General features: G+C 43.3%; 1 protein-coding gene across 1 annotated transcript in view; it reads right to left on the reverse strand.

The window, feature by feature from the left end:
- The window catches only part of cdh23 (cadherin-related 23), a 164,996-nt gene that overhangs the window by 114,973 nt on the left and 24,957 nt on the right, over positions 1-25,066 (reverse strand). The window contains exons 4-6 of the mRNA XM_071519622.1: positions 12,767-12,909; positions 12,400-12,447; positions 11,861-11,953 (exon numbers count right to left, since the gene is read on the reverse strand). Coding sequence (XP_071375723.1) covers positions 11,861-11,953; positions 12,400-12,447; positions 12,767-12,909 — 284 coding nt within the window. The remainder of the gene's footprint in view (positions 1-11,860; positions 11,954-12,399; positions 12,448-12,766; positions 12,910-25,066) is intronic.

A 25,066-nucleotide genomic window follows, 5' to 3' on the forward strand; every position in this document is an offset into this window, starting at 1 on the left:
ACTCCAGCCCAAACACAAGTATGTGGATTTGAACATCCACATCCACACACACACACACACACACACACACACACACACAACACACACACACACACACACACACACACACACACACTTTAGATGCCACACAAATTAGATACCATTAGAGCACTGTCACAGAAGCTCCCTAAAGACTACTGGAGAGAGAGACACAGACAGACAGACAGACAGAGAGAAACAGAGAGAGAGACAGACAGAGAGAGACAGAGAGAGAAAGAGAGACAGAGGCAGACAGAGAGAGAGAGAGAGAGAGAGAGAGAAAGAGAGAGAGAGAGAGAGAGAGAGAGAGAGGGAGAGAGAGAGAGAGAGAGAGAGAGGGAGAGAGAGAGAGAGACAGAGACAGGCAGAAAATCTCCAAATTCTATCTCCACATAACAATTTGGCTAAAAATGTCTGAATCTTCTATTCAACAAGTTTTACATTATGGCACTGAAGACTTTACTAACCATCTGTTGTTGTCTATAATATCTACAATATTACCTCAGCTGATATACTGTTGCTTTGGCAACATAGGAAACATCTTACCATGCCAATAAAGCATATTTGAATTGAATTGGACTGAACTGAAGTGAATGCGAGACACATGCTGATAAACAGATAGACAGAGAGGTGTTAGCCTGTATAGAGAAGCCGCTGCACTACAGAGGTCCGTTTGCAACCACTTCATGTAGCTCTGCAGCAGAGAAGAGTGAGGAGACAGAGAGGAGTAGGCAAAGTAAAGTACTGCATGTAGGAAGACTTGTACTTCCAGTTTAAACGCAGCAAAATCTACCAGAAGAATATTGGAAGTTTAGGCTGTGTGTATACCGTATGATAATGCATCACAAACAACACAACCGGCACTAACACAGAATGGCAGCATAGAATAATCATCTCCTGTCCAGCACACCATGCCTTTTGGTATTTCCCCCAACAAAGCGCATATCCCACCCTGTTATCTCTGTCACTTCATTCCCCTCCTCGTCACTCTCTTTATCTCAATTAGTAGAATGTGACATTGTCAAATGAAATCACATCTCGCTGATGAGACATGACACAAGTTAAGGGAGCGCTCAACAAGAGGAGCGTCGGGGGGGTTCGCCTGTCTCTTCCACTGCCTCAGTCCCCCCTTCTCTCACGCAACAGCATTCTGTAATAGCGTTTTATTGATTCATTCGTAGCGACTGTCGAAATTTGGCCCGAGGTTTGCATCCGCGCGGCTGTTGACTCGTCCCGCGCTTTTCTCCTGGAGTAGCTGTATCACAATCCGATAGTCTTCTCTCCTGCGAAAACCTCTCTAATAAGCGATGTCTCAATTTCCCTGCCCTCTCTTGCTTCTCTCTCTTTTTTCCCCTCTCCCCTTTTAACCCACCTTTTCTATAAGCCGGGTCCCGGGGGGGTGGGGGCGTTGGGGGTGCATAGAGGAAAGAGAGGAAGAAAGGGGGAGAGGAGCGGTCGAGCGCACGACTCAATTATACATCAAAGCACTTATGTTACGGACACCAGGGATGGGGGGCACAAAGAGGAGGTGGGGAGGAGGAGGAGGCGGGAGGAGGGAAGAGGCTTCGGTTGGATGAGGAGAGACCTTGGTGAAGGCAACTGGTAACAGTGCTAGTGGCCACAGGGCATCTAGTCCTGGGCAATATACTGTCATTTTAAGTTTTACAATACTAATATACATCCACTAAAGGGTATGCTTTTACAAAACCATGCCACTGATGCATGTGTTGTATGGGAACATGGAATTTGTTCATTATTCTGTATGTTCTGCTGCACTTTTTAAGTTTTTAACTCCTGGTCACCGAACAAGCCAATGGATTAAAGGCATTTTAGCTTTATGTCATGAACAGTGCCTTGAATTTATTTTATTTTCTGATGCATTAACCCCAGACCAAACACCACCCACTACTTCAGTTTTTCACTGGATATACATAAATGTAGCATTCTCTACCTTGAATTTCTGTTTACTGTGTCAATGGTATTTTAATTTGTTTGTTTCGTATTCATTTGTTTGTATTCATCCAATACATATACAGGTTATCCATAGGTCCTTAAAACATCTGAAAAAATCTTAAAATAATCTAAATTTAAGGCCTTAAAAGGTATAAAAATATCTTACAGTTATGAGAAGTCTAATTTTTTCACCATGCAAAGAGAAGTTTCTTTAGACTGCATGTGCACTCATAGATTAATACAGAACAGGGTTAATAATGCAATATGTAAAACATGTTTTTTTTCTTAGTTTTCTTTTCATCATATCTGTTTTACTAAACACAATTGGATCTCAGGTCCTTTAACAATTAATTTCCTGGTGTCCTTTTTCTTCTTCTGCCCATCTAGTTTCAGAACTTTCATTAGCTATGTTTAATTGGAAATAGCCTTGTTTTGCCAGCTTTGTTTCTTCATTTTGTATTTTTTTTAAATTGGTATTAAATTCAATTCCAGGTAGCATTAAAAGGTCTTCAAAAGTCTTAAATTTGTCTGTCTGAAACTAGTATATACCCTGATATAAAAATTGCACTTTGTCGCAGTATGATAGAGAATTTGTAATGGAAGCAAAAGGAAAATGCAGACTATTTTGAATGAAAGCTGTGAAACAGCAATTTTGTTACAACACAGAAAAGACATCAAAACACATCACATTACAGCGTGATTTGTATCAGAAAAAAACAAATCATCAAATGTCATTATATTGACAAAAATAGGAAAATCCAGACTAGATATTTTGGCCATATCTACCAGCCCTTTGTACACTGCTAGGGACGACAACACATCATTCTTCCAACGGTGCAGAGAGTCAAAGTTCACTTGTCCATGTAATGAAAGAAGATTCCTGCACACACACATCACCTCTGCATCTTTCAGTGTGCGATCGACATTTCAAGTCAGAAGACCTTTCTCAAGAGAGAGAGAAAAAAAACTGCCGTTTCCTTCCATCAGAGGAAGAGTAAAGACGAGGCGCTACCACCGAACGTCAGGCTGATTGGATGACAATGTATGAATGTGCTTTCTGCAGCAATGATTTGACAGAGATGGTCGGTAACTTGGAGCTTAAACATCTGTTCATCACTTTAATTAGGTTGAGAGCTGTTAGGTGTGCTTTCGTTGTCATGTACGCGCGCTGCAACGTAGCTCAGTAATACTTGCGATCTGAGGCGTAAATTGGAGAGTAGAAGTTGAGGCAGAAAAGGAGATTCTAACAAAGCACTGACTACGTCCACCAGATCTAGTGAGTGAGTTGTAGTTACAGAGCTTGCTCTACAACGGGCTGATGTATTAATTATCCTTTCTCCAGCAAACTTGTTGGCAAGAAACCTGCCGACAAGAAGGGAGGAAAACTCACAATGCAAGAACACGGTCTTGCTAGTGGGTCTACATGCAACAGTATTTCTGCTCCTATTCACCTCTCTCCTATTCTCTTCCACAACACATCATTTTTCTTAATACGCCTCCTACCTCCCATCTCCACGGTGGAAGTGACAGCCAAAACAGATTTGAGCAAATTGGAAAGGCTATAAAGCTCTATTAAGGCAAATCTAGCCACGGTCGGAGGAACAGTGATGGGGGGAAACAGAAGAATGGGGAGGGAGGCGAGTAGCGAGACACAGAAGTAGAGAGAAAGAGAGAGAGAGAGAATTGGCGAGGTACGAATTTGCATAATGCCAAATGGAACCCTGGTGAGGCTGATGGCGCTGGCTGTGACGGCTGAACAAATTTTTCCACACATTAACCTCCTCCCTCTTTGAGCACACACCATTGTTCCTATCACCATGGTATCATAGATACTGTTAAATGCCATGAGAGCAAGAGGTCTCGCTCTCTCTCTTAGACACCCATATATACATATTATACGCAAACACATAAGCAGCTGCAAAACTCACAGGGATTGACAAGATGCACAATGGCCTGCCATGTTAGCAAAACCTTGCCAGAATTCCCAATTCTGTGAGTGACTGTTAGAGGGAGGGAGAGCGCCAAAGGCAGGGGGGTGGGGGGCGGGTGGGGATGGAGGGGTGGGACCCACGGACTTGAAAGAAAGGGAGAGAGGGAACGACAGGTTGATTTATTCAAAGAGTGAGGAGTGGGTGAATCAAACTTTAATGGCTTTTGGGAGTGCAAGCCGTTCTCGCTCCCCCTTCAATCTTCCCCCCTCTCACTCAATCTTTCCCTCTGCAGCCCCCCCCCCCCCCTCCCCCTCTCCCCTCCCCACCTTCCCTTCCCTCTCCCGCTCTCTCTTGCAAATGCACTTTTGGATGGTCACTCACGAACGCGAGCCTGCCTTCCTTTTGACAGACGAATCTCCACCCATCTCTGCGTGGCACGCAAATCAAGGTGCTCTTCATGCTCAGCGGGATAAAGTAAACGACAGAAAGATAAAGAGAGGAAGAGGAGATGATTTACCTTCACGACTGGCAGCGTACGTGATGCCCAGGCGCTGTTTGTTGCGCTAACCCCTGGACTGGAAAGGATGCGCGGTAAAACTGCTCTACAGGCCCCGACATCCTCTCTGACAACTCACTTAAACGGCCATTTGGCTTGAAAGGCTTACTGAGGGACCGCAACTGCATCTTCATTCATGGACATGAAGGACTGCATGCACTCCTTCAACAATGTATATGTGTGCAGACATCCATCACATACCTGCAGATGCAGACACACACACACACACACACACAAAACAAACCCTTACATTTACATGCAGAAATGGAAATTAGGGGACGCTCTCCTGTGTTTCTGCATTAAATATGAGAGCAAACAGCTGGTAAAACATCCTGGGCTTGTAGATAAACTGGCCATATGTACATTCGTTGTATAAAAAATTAGAGTTAGTGTAGGAGTTAGACTAGTTAGTAGAGAGGGAGATCATGTGCTAAGTTCTAATCAATGCTGTCAGAGATATACATAGGGACAGATGGAGAAAGACATAAAAAAAACAATATTTTACAGCTACTAATACATTCAGTAGAACTTTGCCAGAACTAGCTACAGTTTACAGTCTCCACATTGTCTAAAAATGTTCTTGACTATATCCTATATTGATTCATTGTACATTGTGAATAATATGATACAAAAGACCAAATAAAAATGATGCCTTTAGTATTCATACCTCAGATATTAGCTTTAGCTTTTGATATGCCACAGACGATTGGAGAAAATAAATGTACATGGCTAATTTTGACATAAAGATACTTTTTTTTGGCTTGGATTTGGTCATGAGCACAAAATACGTGTCGAAGAAAGTTATAAAAAGGGCCTGAGGTGAGTAAAATATTGACTCTTTCCCATTTAACCTTCTATCCATTTTTCTCTCTCTTTCTGCCTAAATCCGTCCATCCCTCCCTATATGGCTCAGGGTCTTAGTGTCAGGCAGAATTCTCTTTGAGGCCTGCGCCTGTCAAGCAGCCACCACTCAGCTCAGTAACCACTAGATTCAATTACACTACAGGAGAGACCAGGAGAGATGATACTGAAATCATTATGGGCTAAATCCAACTTCTAGGAGACGCAGTGTGTGCACGTGTGTGTGTGTGTGTGTGCATGTACGTGTGACAGTGAGTGTGTTGTGTCTTCTAAAGAAGTGTGTGTGTCTGTAGGCTTGTGTGCCACAAGTGTGCAGGATGGCTGTGTGGCTATTATAGTTCAGTCACAATTATTTTGTGACAGTTATTTCAATATAAATGTTTTCCAATACAAATGAAACTTGTTTCTTTGAAGTTCCCAGAGAACCTTGCAACTGCCAAGACATTAGTTATCCATATAGGTGCTGCTTTTAGAGTTGAAATATTTGTCTCTAACCCAGTAAACAAATTACTTTTGGATGCCATAACCTGCTGGGATACGGGCCAGGGGGCTGTAAAAGATTAGGGATTGAATTTCGGCTTTCAGAAGTGAACAAAGGGAAAGAAGAAAGGAATATAACAGATTCATCTGTGTTGTACCTGACAGCGGCAGAGGGCACATCAAATAGCAGGTGCCTCTGTTTTGCTGCCAGAGCCCACATCAAGCACTAAACAGCTCATTCACAGGCATAATAGGAGCTCTCAAACACCGTCTGCCAATATCATCTGAAATATGAGTGCATTTGTGTGTGCGTGTTTGTGCGCGTGCGTACATGTGTGTACATGTCTGTGTGTGTGTGTATGTGTGTGAAATGCTGTCAAATTTACTCATACTATTCATCTGAAAGTTGTTGGGAGGCAGTAGTAGTGTACAGAAGGAGGCTGGTGACTGGAAGGTTGCTGGTTTGAGCCCCCCCCTCCCTCCTACAAACTACCATCAAGACGCCCTTGAACACCCAAGATGCTCAAATGGATCTGCTCAAATGGATCTGCTCAGTGGTCACAAGATTGTGGTTGTATTGACTACTAATATTATTTCAACTAATTTCAACATCACATCACCATCATATGACGCGTGGATAACGCATTGAGTAAGGCACCACCTGCCTACGGTCTAAAAACTGGAACCCAGTTTGTCCATAACAGTGTAGTGCCACAGGCCAAAATGTAACATGGTTAGTGGGCCGTAGGCACAAAAATATCCTATTGAACACTGATTATTCAAAAATGAAAGGAGCAAAACATAGAAGGCCAAAGGCCAAAATTTAACATGGGCAGTAAGCCACTGGCAAAATATAATTAGGAGTCCAAGCACCTAGTGCTGGACCCCTCATTAACCGTTCATCTAATTAAGCCAAAATTTGAAACACATGTTGACAAGTGTTGCATGAACACACCCACAAAAGCATTTTCAGCTCTACCACTAGTGGGTGCTACAAATGCAAAAAGTGCGTATCTCATAATTGACTGCACAGATTTTTCTGAAAATGTTTACATGTTCTAGGATGATGTCCAAGTCGATCCATGAAATTTGGTCATTATTGATTAAAGTGGGCGTGGCTTATTGTATAATAACCAAATCTTCATTGGCATTAGTCACAACTTCAAAAATTCATTAAGAATCAGCCATATGTCCTAGAGAGCTGAAATTTGCAGAACATGTCGGCTAAAGTGAGATAAATCTTTCGTACACTGATACCTACCCCCGATTCTGACGTCGTCCCTCTCTGTTTATAGCAAAAACTGACTGCGATCCCACAGTGTTGTCCTCCTAAACCGTACGTTACGGGAAAAAAACAACATGATTTTTAAAATCGTCGTACCTTAATTAGTAAACAGCCCAAAAATGATAATGATATCTTTAAAACTGAGCGCACAGTAGATGGAAATGTGCAGCTGCAAATAGTTTGATAAATTGACAGTGTGATATGTTCAAGATGATTTGATCAATCTTCATCAAACTAAATACAAATGATGTCTGGACTGTCAAGATGATGTCTGTAAAGCCATGTGTAAATTGATTAATGTGGCGCGCTAGTACAGTTATAATATTCTTTCTGAGGCTTTCAATATGGGTTGGACTAGCACCTGTGACCTATCACTTGTCCCTTTGTTTTGTTTCCCCACTGTGACGCACACCAAAGTGGAAGTTGGCAGACTGGTAAAGCTCAGGTCTTTGGACCACAAGACCTTTTTGAAGTTTCATGAAAAGTAAATCAACACTAAATCACAGAGTGTAGAAAACTCAAAGCAGGTGTTTGACATCATCTGTCAATGGCAAAATCACTGATTGGGGTGTGGCCAGACCTTTCAACCCATAGAGAGCAGTGCAGCAGCAGCTTTCTGGCCCATGTGATTTAGTATTGTTTTATTCGTTAATGGAGAGTACTACAATGTTTTATAAAGTGATTAGCACTGTCAATCATAGGCTGCAGTATCACAATACTTCTCCCTTTAGTTATTTTCCCCTCTGTACTGCTGTAACACGAGTTTAGCTCAGTTTAGCTCTATAAAGTGTCTGCCTCTCGTGTGGAAAATTGTGGGTTCAAATCCAGGCTTGTCTTTCTGAAGTCATTAGTTGTCAAGAACAAGCGGTATGAAAGTCTGGCTATTGTGAATAACTTAAAAAAAAGCTGGTGCTAAGCCTTAACTAGCAGAGTGTGTGTGTCCGATCTTCACAACCTTCTGTTTTGTCTGTCTTGCAAATGCCGCTCGCGGCTATATTTCTATTGAACATTGATTATTTAGAAATGTTATGAGCACAACATAACCTCTTGGGTATCTGATGAAGATTCCTATTAATATGCCTCCCCGGAGGAATAACTTCTCTTGAAAAAGAATCATCAAAATGAATCAAATGCAGAAAGTTTTACACATCAGAAAAGACTGAAGAGCCTTGTTTTTCCCTTTGGAGAGCCAAAAATCACCTGCGGGTCCCTCCTTGGGCAGACCTGTTCTATAACATCAGCAGTAGTTCATCAGAGCTTAGGTTAGAGAAAGACATTGAGATATGGCTGATAGAAAATAGAGGCTGAGGAGGGATTTGCCCGTCTGCCTGACAGAATGGGGAGACAGTCAACAGATAAGCAGAAAGTTTGGCTATCTATCACCTGGAGTCTGCTTGTCTGTCTGCCTGTTTGCCAATATATTTAATCCATCTATATGTTGCATTACAGGGCCGGTCTGAAGTCGGGTATACAATCTACTCCTTATCGAAGTAAGGATTCCACTGCATTGCATATCAAGGTGGGGATGAATACCAGTATTGGCAAGAGGGTGAAAAAGAGATGAAATTTGAATTACTGGAGCAGTTCCACCAAAAAAACACACACTGCAACAAAGGTCACGGGGGAGTTCAGTATGGGCAGCGGTTATAAATAAATACATGAGAGATGAATGCAAATTATTAGTGTATGATGAGGTAATGAGGGAGAGAAAATGTGTGTGTTCCCTGTGTGTGTATGCATGAAAGAGAGAGTGATAGAGAGAGAGAGTCATTTGGTTCCCAGGTATTCTGTTTCTGTGGAAGGCGGCGAGGACTGCAGAGAAACAGAAGCAGAAGAATGAAAAAGAGAGTGAGAGTCAGAGTAAGAAAAAGAGAAAAGTGTGTTTTTTATGGTCAGAGGCGGTGTATCAAACAGCGGGAGGTGGCACACACTGAGCGCAGTCAGAGAAGTCATTAGCGTTGGCATTTGATATTGGCAGAGGGTCACTGACAGGGAGACTGACTCCCAGTGGGAGAGCGTGAGGGTCAGGCAGCCGTGTGTGTGTGTGTGTCTGTGTCTTTTAGCCACGGACAGTCTTGCAGTTGCTCAAACACCTGCACCGTACGGCATATTGCAGATGCACACTTGGCATAACAGTTTTTTTCTAATGTCACAATCTGGGACTGTGTCTGATGCATTTTGTTTGGACGTCTCCCTCAGGACACATTTATAGCTACGGAAGATATTGCCCAAGTAGAAGCTAGTGACAAACAATCAGTTTGTCAATATAGAGGGCTTGCTGTATAGAGGACTACCTGCCGTGCTTAGGAAATGTGAAAAACACCTCTCAATATATTGCAGTCCCCCTCCGTCGTCCCATCCAATAATGGATTTGGGTTGTGGCCCATCTGCTGTTTTAGCGAAACATTATTTTTGGTGATAGTCGTAGCTCTTTGTATCCGACCTCTGCTGCTGGCTGCCTGAGTGCGTGGATGCTGTAAATCTGGCCAGCTCATTAGCACTGACAGAGGGAATGCTAGCAGCCCACCTGCTCCCCTTCACCCTCTTTATGATCCCACAAATTAAAACCACAATTACACACACTCTCCCCGCTGCACACCTCACCTTGCCACTCACACTGCCGCTTCATCTGCTCACTACTGAGTTGTACCAATATCCCTCCTCGCCCAACTATTCTTCTGTTTCAACGAACCTTAACTAGTTTGCGTCGTTTTCTTTTGACTTGCGGTCGTTGTGTTTCTTGTTCTGTGTCAGTGGGCCAGTGTTAAATCTCATCATGGGAAACCTTGCCTTTCTTTCATCACTGCTTGTTCACTTCTACTACTCTGTCACCCGTCACATCAATCACCCTCTCCTATCTTTCTCTCCCTTCTCTCTCTCTCTCTCTCTCTCTTTCTGGCAGTGTTTTCCACTGTGTTTTTTTACTGTAGCAAAGTTCAGCAGAAGTGCCTCATAGCGCTGATGGCGCTGTAACCCCTGATTGGCCAGTTATTGCGGCATGTCCAGTGAGTGACAGCTTGATGGAGTGATGTCGCAGCGTGTTTGCTTTGCCCGCGAGAGGTCAACTGGGGTCGCGGAGGTAATGAGGCCATGAAAATGCAGGTACAGAAAGTTGTGGAGAAAGGAGGAGCGAGAGAGGAAAGGCTAGGGGAAGAGGAAACAGGATACAACGAGGAAGAAACTGACTCCCAAATGATCACTCCTGCCTTTCCCAGAACTCCTTGAGGCTTCGGCGGAAGGCTTCATTGAACAGCTCACTGTGTGTTGCTCTGCTATTTTGCAACATAAAAATATGAATGAATAAAGATCAGTTGAGCCTAAGTTATCAAGCAAGGCACAAACAAATATGTTCAGAAGGCAATGTTGAGATATTCAATCAAATCATACCACCTGCAAATTAGACTCACATTGTGCCCACACACACAAGGAATGCATATTTTAAGTTTAAAAAAAGTATAAAGTTTAAGTTCTGTGTCATTGTTCCAGGCGTCCACCATTTCAAATATAAAGGAATATCGGTGAATAAGACCCACTGGTATGTCTCAGTGTTTCAAGTGTACTTAGTTATTACCACGTTGCCTCAAATAAAAGAAAGCTTAAATTTTGTAGGCACTATGGGGGCAGGACTGACATAAGCAGTAATTCAGTGAGTGATGCAAGGGAACTAACAAAATGTGAGCGAATGAGGGTCAAACACAGCTCCATTTAATGGCTTTCTGGAGGCTGAACCAAAGTCCATTGTTTGCAGAGCGTGGAAAGTCTCTGTATGTAGACTTTAAGTGAGTCCCACACAACTTAGCAGTGGTTGCATTGGCCTGAGAGAACCTTCTCTGGTGGGCGGTCTAAACAGCCTAGTCTAAACAGTCCTTCTTTCTCCCATTTATTTGCCTGACTTTATGGATTGGGGAGAGAAAAAGCCAGTGGCTTTGAAGATTTGGTGAAGACTGGGAGAGGGGTATGTGCTCAATATAAACACAACAATATATGTGTGTGTGTGCGCGTCTGAGATAGATTTCAGCCCCTGTTTGAAGTCCTCCACTCCACTCTGGCAATTACTTCATATCAAGGATTAGTTGGGGGAGAGGGCAAAGAGGAGAGAGGAAGATGGAAAAAAGGGGAAGCTGAGAAGGGAGGTAGCAGATTCAGAGAGAGGACAGAGAAGTGAGAGAAGCAGAGAGGAGAAAAGAGATTGAGGTCTGCACTGCGGGGAGTGTTTTTCTTCCCTATATCAAAAGGCAAGCACACTCTCTCTAAACATGAGCTAGAATAGAATTCCCTAAATCGTGGGCAGATCATACAGGTAGGGAAAAATGCAGCCATTTGCAGGGCAGCTGAGACAGAAAGTGCTATGAATAGAAGCTGATCACCATCAGTGGTGCCTACCGCACTTTTACCATTACAATAGTCACATCATGAAGATGAATTTCAAACATGTTTTCTTGCCTTTTTCTCAAATTCCAGTAATGGCAAGCCTTTTTTCCCCAGGGCGTTTTGTAGTAGTTAGGGGTGACTGAAATTCTGTTTACAGACCTGGACTGTAAAAGTTTTTTCTGCTTGCATTTTTATTTTGATATGAAGTATAAAGTACACTGTATTTCTCCTATACTTTTGGGATCAGCAATAAAGACAGATGATGAATTTTCATTGGATTTATATTTTCTCCCTCAGTGTTGGGGCTGTTTAATAAATTTACAGGAAAGATTGGGTAAAGCACACCATGATCCAAGACTCCTGCTGTCTTGGATGCAGTTAGGTGTTACTTTGTGTCAGCCTTACCTCTGGGATATGGACGGTGTAAGGCTGGCCGTGGAAGATTGGAGCATTATCGTTCACGTCTCCGATCTGGATGTTCACCGTGTCTTTGACCACCTGAGGGAGGAGGCACCTCAGTAAAACCCTGCCACAGAGCCAGAGCCACCTCCACACGTCTACACAGCTACTCAATGTGACAGAGGACTGGTAAAAACATCTATTGTAGTCGCTGGGAATCTGTATTAGCCATAGCGAGCCAAGATTAACCATTCAATGTGAAAGAAAAGAGGATAAGTGTATGGTAGATTACCCTTGGGGCAGTGTAGGTTGAATGTCAGTATGTTTCAGCAGCTAAAGTGCGTGAGTGAGACAGGTGTCAGAATGATTACCTGTGAGAGAGAGAAAAATGAGGGTGAGAATGAAAGAGACGGAGTGAAAGAGAGACAGATAGAGAGAGAGAGGAAGAGAAGCCCTGTATGTGCTATGTGGTCGGGCTGTATCCAGGTGTCAGTGTGTGATGGGAGGTGTCACAACTGTAATCGCACTGCAAATCTGTCTCTTACCTCGTACATGTCACTCACGAAGAACTCGACCTGCATCTCTGACTTGGTCTGGCGGAGACAGAGACACCCATCAGCACAAACTTCGCATGGACATACGGCGCAGGAACACGCAGAAAAGCAGAGCATAGAAACTGCACTCTGAGCCTGAAACCCTTTCTTCTTCATCTCTGCCCACCGGAGAGCATTTTCACTTTTCCCTGCTCTTTCATCATTCCATAATTTCCCTTCCATTTCCTATTTTCAAAATTGCCCTGTATGTTTTTTTGTTGTATAAAGCACATTTGCTTTGGAAATTGTGAGCGTGTGTGTGTGCCTGTGAGTCGATGCGTGTGTGTTTTTTTTCGAAAAAAGGTGTGGCGTTCCTTACCTCGCGGTCGAGGGGCTGTCGAAGCCAGATCACGCCGGTTTCTTTATTCACAGAAAAATACTTTGAGGCCTCTTCTCCCGCCACCCCGTATAAAAGAGGTTGCCTCTCGGGGTCGGATGCCCTCAGCTGGGCCACCGATGAACCTGCCAGAGAGGGGGTCAAAGGTCAGAGGTCACAAAGGGGTCAAAGGACAGGGAATAAGAGCTTTCCTGATTGGTTTTGTGACCTCGTAGTTGCTATTATAAAGAGAGAAAGAGATTGTGAGACCTAATATATTTTTATCGCCAGCAGTATTAAGGAATCATTGCACATACACTCAAATGCAATAATTTCCCGAGCTTTCGCATTCGCTCTACTGGGCCACTTAAAGGTATATGTCACTCATATAAAAACATTTCATTGTGTTTCTTACCTTGAGGTGTTTGTATCGGATAGAAAAAATATTGTTATCCATCTGAATGTCACTGAAAGATTGCTTTTCCCAATGGTTGGTAGCCTACTGTAGTTGCCAGTAGTTATTTAACCACCATAAAAAGAATCTCTCCTCAGCAAAGTGTACCCATTAAATAGACCCAAAGAACAGTGAAAATGACTTGCCCTGTACCTCATGGTAGAGAAAAAATGTGCTCATATATTTACATAGCATAGTGCTCATATTGTCGTTGAAGTTTTAATTTTTAACTGTTTTTAGGCAACTTTCAATACACAGTTCCATTGCTACATTTTTCCAACACAGCCCAAGAGGACTAGCTATTATTCATTTGAAGATTTCCATAGTCGGTTACTTTTCATAAACCTTGTTGCAGGGGATTCTTGTCAATGCAGATAATGCAGGGAAACTAATGAGAAAGAGAGACCACTGGGAGAAAAAGAGCTACAAGCAACACGCAAGAAGATAATGATACCACTGTCAAATACAACCACCTGAGGGTAAAAAAAAAAAAAAAAAAAAAAAATCATTTTGTGAGTGACATATCTTCTCAGCCATGAAACCTTGATTGACGCTTTAGAAGACTTTTTCCATAATAGTCTAAAAAGAACAAAACTGACATGCATATAGTAAGCTGTATTTTCATGTTAAGGATACAGACAACACACACACACACTCACATTTACACAAGCACATGTGAGGTTAGAGTAGCAGAGTGATTTTAATTGGAGCTACAGCGGTTCACAGGCTTCATTCATCACAGACATGGAGCCCAGACAGCCTGGCTAATCAAACCCAGAGGTGGAGCGCAGCCAGGCCGGCTAATCCACCATGCTGGACAGATGTGTCAAGGAGGGCAGGGCTGAGGCAAGGAGCGGCATCAAGGACGGCATCGAGACCCAGCGACCCAGGGGGACAAGGCTCATTACCGGTCAGAGTAAAACCGCATGGGCAGGCTATGTCCCGTAATAGGCTTCAGGGGAGGCTTCGCTGTGATAAGTCACAAACAATGGCTGGACACAGATGGTATGAAGGCGTAAAGGAATAGTTCACCCAAAAATGAAATCATCTACTCACCCTCATGCCAAATGAAACACAGGTGAAATTTGTTAGTCCATATAACACACAGGGAGGTTGCCAGCACAACTTCGTGGCAGCCTTCTCCAAAACAACTGAAGTCAATGGGGACCTGTTTTTTAGAGTTCCAAAAAAAAAAAGCCAAACACTCACACTGTGAATAGAAAGACCTATACACCATGATTTGTTGCAAATCAATCAGCTGTAGTTAAGATTTGCACTAAATGATGTTGTAAATATACTGTAGGTCTTTTTGGAACTCTGAAGAACTGGTCCCCACTGACTTCAGTTGTTGTGGAGAAGGCTGCTATGGAGTTGTGCTGGCAACCTCCCTGTGTGTTATAGGGACAAACTTCACCTGTGTTTCAACTGGCATGAGGGTGAGGAGATGATGACAGAATTTTCATTTTTGGGTGAACTATTCCTTTAATTCATTCATTCTCACCCTATAACCCCTAATCTCAAAAACAACCCTTCCCACTGAGATCCAGAAAACGTACCTCACAATTGACAAGGGATCCCACATGAGTAAATACATAGATCACACACACACAATGAGCACACATACATATACACACACACGCACGCTCCCTCTCCCTCCCTGCAGGTACTTCATCAGACAATAGAGGTGAAGCCAAACTAAATCAAGCCTGTCACTCGTGGCCCAAACTGCTTAACACAACGACCAATTAGGCTCCACAATCACACACCCCTCTCGTTTTATTAATACACCCCATTTTCCCATGAAAGGGTGGCAAAAATGACTAATTAATATAACGATTTATGAACCCCTCTCATTGCGTCTAATGAGATTTATGCAAATTCGGCTGCTTTCAATATGAGTTATAATTTGGTTGAAGACGGTTCAAATTAAGCATTTTACCACATAGTCATCAATAATAACTGACTTTTTTTTCTCTCCTCTTCCTTCCAGCCTTCTCAACTAAGGAAGAATCGCCTGCTCCATGTGGGTAGACATGTACTCAAGTGAAGAATAACAAATGGTCATTTGAGACTAACCCTGTCTGCGAGCCACAGTCTTGTGGAAGATTAACTCCTACTCTGGAAGAGAGAGGCGAACTGAGAACAGCACATTAACTATACAGGTTGGGTTCTCTACTCAGATTAGGAGTAAGGAGGCAGTAAGGAAGGCTCACATGCAGGACTGGAGGCGTATTCATCACAGAATGTGCCCATGCCTACTGAATACATGTGCAGTTGTATTAAAGATTAGTAGATATGGAGCTTTGGCTACGGCACTGTATGTATGAAGAAGTAAGTAAACATACCGTATATATATATATACAAGTGTGTGTATGTGTGTGTGTGTGTTGCATTACTATACTTACAAGGATCAAATGTCCTCACAAGGATAGGAATATGAGGGAAATCCAACATTTTGTTGATCCATACTTCTTTAAAGGGCTATTTTTGGGTTAGGGTTTAGGTTTAGGGTTAAGATTAAAATTAGGGTTAGGTTTATGTTAGAGTAAGGGTTATGTTTAATGTTAGTTTTGGGTTAGACCTTGGAAATTACAGTAGTCAATGAAGGCCCTCACAAGTATAGCAAGACAAAGGTGTGCATATTTGTGTGTGTGTGTGTGTAAGTGGTGCAGTGTGGGCAGCCTCCTGGTGCTTATCTGTAACACCGTGGCACCCAGCCCTTTCCCCTGACAAATGATGCTATTTAGCAGCAAGTGATGCCAGTATTACTGTTATGAATGATACAGTGCACATTAACAGCGCCCCTCCCCTTCTCCTCCACTCTCGAACACCGCTGCTCTGACAAGAGCGATGGGCTGGAGGAATCATCTCTCTCCCTCACCTTTCTCTCTCTCTCACCCTCCCCAAACCTCTTACTCTCTTCAGCAACTCAAACAGTCCCACTGGATCCCCACTTCTGCCACTGTGTTCAGGCAGTGAGGTCAAACCAGAGTGACCAAAGGAGAGCAAACTGGGCCAAACTAAGGTCAGCGCACACAAAGACACACGGGGGTCCCAACCAGAATGCACACCCAATATATCTGACCTGTAGTCGATTTGGAGCAAAGTGGGCATCCCTGTGGGTAAGTACAAAGGGAAGAGAAAGTCTAGAGGACTCACACTGTGATAAATAAGGACGCCGGGATACGTGCACAGTTTATTTTAAGAGTGGAAGAAAGGAGAATGAGCGAGCCAGAAGTATGAGAGGAAGCTGGGCACAATAAAGAAGTCAGAGCAGAATGAGAGTAAATAAAAAAAAAAAAAACAGGGGAAGAGAAAAGTGCACAGGAGTGAGATTTGTTGAAGATAGTGACAAATACACTTCATTACCATAAGCTCTTCTCAAAAATGAGGGGACAAGTTGGCGAAGGAGCTCAGCATTAAGACGAAGCGCAGTTGTTTCACCGTGGCAGGGCTGAAAAATGCACCGCCATAAAACAGGCAAAATGACAAGGGCTGGAGAGGCAGAGGAATGGAGGTGAAGAAGAGGAGGAGAGGAGGAGGACTGGCTAGCCGATACACGGCAGCCATATGTTTTATTCAGCCCAGCCTTGTCCGAGGGTGGCAAGGGGGCCAGTGGGGGCGCTAAATCAACCGCTGGAGAACATCAATCCCTGCCGGATCAATAGGAGCCGTGTGTGTTAGACTGGGACCGGGGTCGGCCCTGCCCCGGGCCCCAGGCAGGAGAAAAAGAAGGGGCTATAGGCCACAGCCTCTGTTTATTATGTCAGTGACATCTCTAGAACCTCTCGTCCATCTAAGCGCTGATTCAGTGGGACAGGCTCTGTCAGGACCGCAATTTGGGGCATGTTGTGAATTATAGCTATGAGTTTTTACGACGCTCAGAGGCTAAAAGGCTAGATGGGCAATGTCCAGTACGCTGTTTACCAAAGTAGCTGCAAACAAAGGAAGAGGCGAAGCCGGCCGAGGATAAAGTGGACGACTGACAGCTGCGGAGGACAGGGCAGAGAGAACGTTGATCTTGACCCGGTCCTTGTAAATACTTAATGAATTGTCTTGAGGCAGGGCCAGTGAAGTCATACAATCAGTGACTTGATGAGTCAGTACCGTGCCACTCATGTTACCGCACTATCTATCCACTGACAAAGGGAGCCTTCAAACACATCAGCGACGCCAAACTGAAGCCACGTTGTCCCACATCAATCACTCGCATCAAAAATTCACTCGGCGAGAAACTGTCTTGGAGGAATCACGCTTACCTTCCTGGCAGTATGAGCTCATTCGGCACGCCGTCTGTATTTTGCGCCCTATTTCACAGTACAGCATTCATCACTTTATGAATTACCATGTGAATAGTAATTGAATAGTGTACTCTGCGGAGAGGAGCAGTAGTAGAGAGGCTTCACATCTGTCACATAGATAAGTTGTGATTATGAGAGTGTGACTGTAAGCTACAACGCTGTATGTGTTCCAGCCTCAGATCCATCAGGCCTGGGATAACAGGCAGAGTGCTGCTAAAGAGGAAGCACGCAAAACCGCGTCCCTCTAATTGGCTGTGTGCCATAATAACAAAATGAGGCTGTTTCGCGCACACCACTATTATGTGTGTATGTGCGTGTGTTTGAATCACTACGCTGATAGTGCCCATACAGTTATACAATGGAAGGGAATGATAAACACTCATGGGCTGAAACACACATCTATGCCAAAGCACCACTACACTGTAGAAGGTGGGTTAGTAGGAAGTGAATCCCTTTTGTTTGAATGAGAATATTAAAAAAAATGTACGTCCTTTGTTAACGACAGAGATTAGAGTGCAAACACCACCACCTTGTTGAATTTCGATGCTGTATTGAGCTTTCCTGAATTTGACTGTTGTATTTAACTTTATTCAAGTATATGCCACAAGAGGCTGTACTTTATAGTGATGAGGTTTCAGGCAAGATACAAAGCATTGTCTAATGGCTTATAGCTTTTACAAAACACCATTTTATGAAAAAACAAATAACACAAATGTTCAATAATCTTTTATTTTTAATTGCATAAGTATAATAATTAAATGTGGTTGCTATGCAACACTTGTGTATGAGTAGTGATTTTTGGTTAGCACATTTATATTTAAAATAACTTATGCGGCCACAAGTGTGCATTTGTCAGGTATTTTACAACAGCTGTGAACGTTCCTGAGCCAATAACAACTGAGGACTGGAACTATCTGTTTTATCACTGTATGTACAGTATGTATTGATCAGGCAGAGTGCACCTAAACTTCTCAGCCAAATGGTCATACTAGTGAACGGCCCCAGCTGTTTCATTTAGACCGTCTCCTGAGAATCACTATTGGGGCAATTTACAAGTCAGATTCCATCAGGGGATTTAAGTCACTATTTCAGGCTTATCTTTTTAAGAGAATCCCTTGGGGGAACACACATTAACTTGTAACCCCCCTCCCTCCAAGCCCAAACACCCAATAAATTAAACTGTCTTCCCTTTCATTAGAAATGCGATGGAAATGAGTTGAGATCAACTCATCAGCTCTCCCCCTGCCCGCGGGGCTGTGTGCTGCGTTAATGTCTAGAGACTCACATTCCCTCAGGTAGGCCAGGAACGTGGGAATAAACCAAGCAGATCCACCTGGAATGACAATAGTGTGGTGGCCAGAAACTAAATGCTTGGACTTGTATTTCCATACAAAGAGAGGTGCATGTGTTCAGGGGGCATCTTTAATAGAAAAGAGGAAGCATGCAGACAATTTATTTCCCTGTGGGATGAAGACAGCCATAGAGACAGGCAGTAAAGCCACTTCCCCAGGGAGGTCAATTAGACAGCCGGCGATAAAGTAGGCATCTTAAAAAAAGCCTTTGTGCTATGAACAAACAAATGTCACACATTCTCAAATCGATACGACTTTAGATGATGGACAATTTGCGTTCTTCAAAGGAGATTAGATTTGTTAATCCATAACACACAAATCCTTAAATTAACAGTTCCTTTTAAACAAGGCATTTACCTTATTCTTTCTCATTTTCCTCTCTTTTACCCTCTCTCTCTTCTCCACAGCCCCTCTCCTCTGTGTGTGTGTGCATACGTGTACGTGTGTTTGTGACATTAATAACAGTGATGGGGAAGAGAGACGAAGACAAATAGTGCCGGGAGTCTGGCTTTAAGTGACTCCTGTGTTTCAACAACACACACCACGATAGTCCTTGGGAGGATGTGTATTAATCCAGCAGATTTATGACTAAATCTGTCACGGATGGGAGGAGAACACCCTCTGCCTTTCTCTTAGCCATCGCTGGGGGAAATACACACTCGCCTGTGCATGCACCCTACAGGGGCAGGCACAGTGCTCATAAGTTACAGTGTATACCCACAGAATCGTAACATATACACATTCATGAGGTGAAAAACACACTGATGCATAGAGGCAAGACAAACACTTGGATACACTCACATGAGTGTATACATAAACATGGCCTGAAGGTCATCTGGTGTAAGTGATAAGTGAAAATGTCTTGGAGAAAAGTGAAAGGGCAAGCAAATCTTTCACTCCATAACCTCCTTTGTTGTTGTCTGTGTGTGTGTACAGTATGTGGGCACGTGTGCTTTATATATATATATATATATATATATGTGTGTGTGTGTATGGCACTGTATCTGTAATACAAACTATGTAGTGGCTCATCGTGTGATTTAAAAGGTCCAAAATGGGAGGATCAAAATGTGGGAAAAAAAGGGTTTTTTCTATCTGTGGCTTAAAATCACAAAACCTGACTGAGGTTTAAGGTTGTGAAAGAACAAAGCAAAGACCGGAGCCCGTTTTGTTTTGTTCTCTTACGTTTGCAGGAAGGAGGCATCAAGGGATTTCTAAGAAGCTGTAGATTGATGTATCTCAATAGAAGTAGTGACTAACTACTAATGCCTTAAGTAGAGGCTTTCTTCAAAGTATAAGAATTCAAAATAAGGAGGCTATTAGGCAGTATGCAAGTATAACAGACCAATAGCCATGTTTAGTTTTGAGGCATTTATGTTATCAGAGTATATTTGAAGTTGGCTGCTGTCCAGATATGAATCATCAATCAGAACGAGAGCGATACAGTCCAGTGTAAAGCGAACCGAGGAGGACGCGGTGTACGATTGGATGTTAGGACCCGGGGTCGGGTTTCTAATCCACCCAAATGGGCCAATGATGAAAACACTCGGCGACAAGGCTGTGACTAACCAATCACATCGCGGCAGTCGGAGGACGGTGAAGGACGTTAGTGGACAGTCGTCCCACGCGTTGGTGACAGAGACGCAGACCTGTCACTGCAAATTCACACGCCGCTCCGTTCCCTTTTTCCGATCACTGAGGAAAGCTCTTTGCTCTCGCTATTTTCTATTCCGTCCCGTCACATTCTCGCCGCTCCCCTTCTCTCTGTATCTCTCTTTCTCTCTCTCTTTTTTCCCCTCATCCTCTCGTCACGCTCCCTCCTGTTTGTGGAGGCCAGACAGAGGGACAGAGGCAGTGCTGATAGGAGTGGACAGGTGGCTGTGCGCTACTCAGGGTCCTGGAGTGACGGCTGAGCCAGCCTGGCCTGTCGCTGTCACAAAAGCAAACCTCCCTCCCCAAACACATACACATACACACACACACACACACACACACACGCACCGCTCTGTTCCTGCCAACGTGCCAACATGTCCATCAACACTGCCAACGCATAATGCCTGCCCAACTTTTTCTCTCCTTCTTTCTTTCTTTTTTGTCTTGCTCTTTTCACCCAATTCCGGTGCTTGCCTCTCTTGCCTTTCCCCTCTCTTATTCTCTTATTTGCTCCTCTCTCTCTCTCTCGCTCTCTCTCTCTCTCTCTCTCTCTCTCCCTGTCTCTCTTTTTTCTCTTTCTCTCCCTCTCTCCTGCACTGGCCCTCTGCTGACCTCTCCAGGGCCGACTATTACCTCAGAGTGAGCTAAATCATGGCCGGGTAATGGAACATGCCACCTTCACTGTGGAGACACACACACACACACACACACCCTCACACACTCACACCCTGAAACAAAACCTTCTCCCTCTTGGCCTTTTCCCTTTTCTCTCCCGTTTACATGCTTATCATTTGGCCCGTGTGTTATTGAAATACAGGGCTGATGTTGTTTCTGTCAGCCCTGGGGTTGTGGATGGGGATGTTGGGGAATGGCAGGCGCAGGGGTCAGGAATGAGGCTGTGGCAAGTCAGACTTCACCTCTGACCCCGGCTGTCATTGGCTGGCCTTGTAAGGAGTATTGCCTCAGAGAGGGACGGCTCCTTTTCTTGACAAGTGCATCTATAATGAATATGTGAAAGGTGTAAGTAACATGGAAGTGGTTTCCTTGTTTTGGAGGAGTCTATAAAGAGGAAAGGGGCAGGGATGTAACTAAAAGGCACAGGGCAATTTAACGGCGACCGTGCCTTCCGATTTATATTCTGTTCCACTGTTCATCAAATTGCTATCACTGTACCCAGTTTTGGTACAGTTCATTGGCTAAATAGAGTTCATTTATTTTTCCATATTTCTTTTAGGCCTAGGGGCTATATGCATTTTTAATGTTACTGCAAAGGCGGCAGACACATCTTTTGTCAGCTAGCAATGAGGTTACATCAAAATAAATTTGAAAACTGGCAAAGCCATCAAATGACATGTGCTTACAGAAAATATACAAAACATTAGCCACAAATTGACTCAAATTGTCTGTAAAACTGAAAGGATGAAGAAGAGGTCTGCCCAAGCTGACTGTAGTTAGATAAAAATGCATTACAGTGATAGTATTACTTTTTCCATCAATGAGTAGTGTAAAGAATTTACAATCTCATTTTCAGTCATAATACTGCATGTTATAAATGTTATCTCCCTCTCTAAATACCAGATGGAATTTGAACTATCCATAGACAGATAGTCCCTCCACTTTGACTTTATCGACCATGGGGGACAGCCAGTGGGCCATTCCAGATACAGTTTAATCATAGACTGTAAAAAAAGACGTAGTGTGTGTGACATTATCCATAGGTTTCTGAAAGGCTGTTTTGAAGCCAGAATATTGGGTTTACGCCATGTTGACATTTTTTGGAGCCAGAGCAGCCAGAGCGAAGCCAGGGGTTGTCCACCACCTACTATTGGTCCAGAATTGGCGACCTGTCAATCACTGGGCAGGCGACCTGTCAATTACTAGGAAAACAACCCCATTTTATTTCCATTACATCCGTTACTGACACAATTATTTTGAAAGTCACCATAAGGCACACATTAGAAGAAGTGAAATTTGCTACTGAGACCATAACCTCTTGTCGAAAAAAGTAGTAATATTTAGATAAACACAAAAAACTTTTTTTTCTCTTTTGTCTCTCAGGGCTTCCAAAGCCCTGAATTTGAGTTGAGTAGAGTTTGCAAATTTCAATTACATAAACATAATTAAAAATACATAAAAGTCATTCTGTTTTTCAACTAAATTGAAACTGAATATTGAGGAACTGTAAATGCAAATTCACTCAGTTTCACTGATCACATACAATAATACAGTGTATAATTCAAATTCAGTTGTGTCACAAGTCTCATCCATATAACAGACCTTGAAGTGTATGTTAACAGTAACATTAGTTAACTTGTAGTAGTGAGGATTTGTGATTTGATTTTTCATTATTGTATTTTCATTTGCAAGATGCCACTCACAGCTGGCAAGCACATAACTTGCCCTTAGCTAGTTTTCACTTGTTGAGTAGTGAGCCCAACACTGATGCTAACTGCGCCAAAAGCTTTTCAGTTTGGCTCCCATGTACCGTCATGCTTCCAACAGTGACCTACCTTTCAAGTTTTATTCGTTTACAGCCCAATATCGCAAAGCATGCCTCAAAGGGCTTCACAAAATAAAAACAATGGTCATGTAGACCAGTAACTACAAATATCGTAAAATGCACAATAAATTAAATGTAAAAAAATGAAACAATAAAATATATTTACAGTCCAATAAAATAAGGGAATACAAAAGGCAGTAGCATCATATCAGTGGGTCATTTTCACATGACCAGCTAGACTCGGTCATAAGTTAGAGGGAACAGATATGTTTTAAGCCTGCTTTTTAAAAGATTCCACAGAGTCAGCATCTCTGATCGATACTAGGAGACTGCTCCAGAGAGACAGTGATTGGTAAGAGAAAGCCCTCCTGCTTGCTGCTTCTTTTATCCTTGGAACAGACAAGGGATCTGCATCCCGGGATCACAGAGACTTCAGTGGTAGACATGGGGTAACAAGAGCTGACAAGTAGGGTGGCGCAAGCCCATGAAGCATTTTATATGTTAATAGAAGTACTTTGAAATCAGCTCTTGCTTGGACTGGCAGCCGGTGCAAGGAGGCCAGGATGAGGGTTATGTGATCATATTTTCTGGTCTGGGTTAGTAGTTTTGAACACACTGCAATTTACCAATACTACATTTGGATAGGCCAGAGAAGAGGGCATTGCAGCAATCAAGTCTAGAAGAGACAAAGGAATGGATGAGTGTCTCAGCATTTTGCATGGGAAGAATAGGTTGCATTTTAGCTAAATTCGACAGATGAAAAAAGGCAGTTTGTGTAATACTGCTATAGGGATGGGACGATATATAGAAATTCAATATATCATAATACAAATGCGAATTGAAATGAATTGTGATATTAGCTCCTTTTTATTCTGTAATAAGTAATACAAACGAGATGGCCTGCCCATCACAATTTCACAAGCTCTCCATCGAAATTATATTACTTAGAATCTGTAATGACATTTTTAAATTATTGTTTACATTGCAATAAGCCAATGCCATTGCAAGATTTGTGGCTCAGAAATAAACATGAATCGTGAACCCCATATCGCGTATCGACTTGCATCGTGAGGTAAGTGAATCGTCCCATCCCTAATTGTTAATATGTATTTCGAAAGTCTCCTTAGTTGTGGTGTTCAAACTTAGTGATGGCCATTGTAATATGTCTGTAATGGGGTTTTCTCACCAGTCCATATGGCACACTGTACTCCCAGTGCTACAGTAGTGTGGTTCATCCTGGTCTGGTCCAGATCAGCTCAGTATAGCTGACTGAGTGACCAGGCCAGCCAACGGACACACTACACACAGGCCAGCTGGAGTTTATCTATGTGGACAGACTCAAACGCATCTCTATCCTCCCCAACTCTCTCTCCCTCTCTTTCTGCTGCCGTCCATCTGCTGTGAAGGCCTTCTCTCCCTCCTCTGCCAATATCTGTTTCCATATCTTTATAGTCTATCAGTTCCACTTTCAGTTTCCCTCTATTTATTCCCCCGCCTTCCCTCTGTCTCGACAGACACTTTTTCTGCCGGCTTCCTTTCCCTCCTTCCTTTGTCCCTCCTCTCTCTCTCTCTCTCTCTCTCTCTCTCCTCCTTCACTTCAGTCCTTCTTCATTCCCTTCAACCCTCCCTTTCCATCCCACTTTTTCCTTCCCTCACTTCTTCCCTTCATCCTTCCTTCCCTCACTCTTTTCTTTCCTCTCTCCTTCTCTCATCTCCTCCTTCCTTCCAGCTACCCTCTCTATCCTCCCTCCTCCCCTACCTTTATATCTCCCATCCTCCCTCACTCTCTCCCTTCCACCTTCCCTTCAACCCTCTCTCCCTCCCTCCTTCCCCCCCTTCCTCCTTCTCTTGCTTTCCCTTTCTATCTCTCCTCCTTCCCTCTCTCTCCTTTCCCCTACCTCCCCTCTTCCCCCATTCATCCCTCCTTTTGTTCATCTTTCCTTCTGCCCCCTCCTTTCATCCCTCCTCCTCCTCCTCACTCTTCCCTCCCTCCCCCTCTCTCCTCCTTCCCTCCCTCCCTTCATTCCAACTTCTCTTCTCCCC

The sequence above is a fragment of the Centroberyx affinis genome, unplaced genomic scaffold (genome assembly GCF_046629955.1).
Source record: "Centroberyx affinis isolate AG114_WGS23_722 - 3 ecotype Tasmania unplaced genomic scaffold, CSIRO-AGI_Caff_v1 ptg000718l_1, whole genome shotgun sequence".
Taxonomy (NCBI): Eukaryota; Metazoa; Chordata; class Actinopteri; order Beryciformes; family Berycidae; genus Centroberyx; species Centroberyx affinis.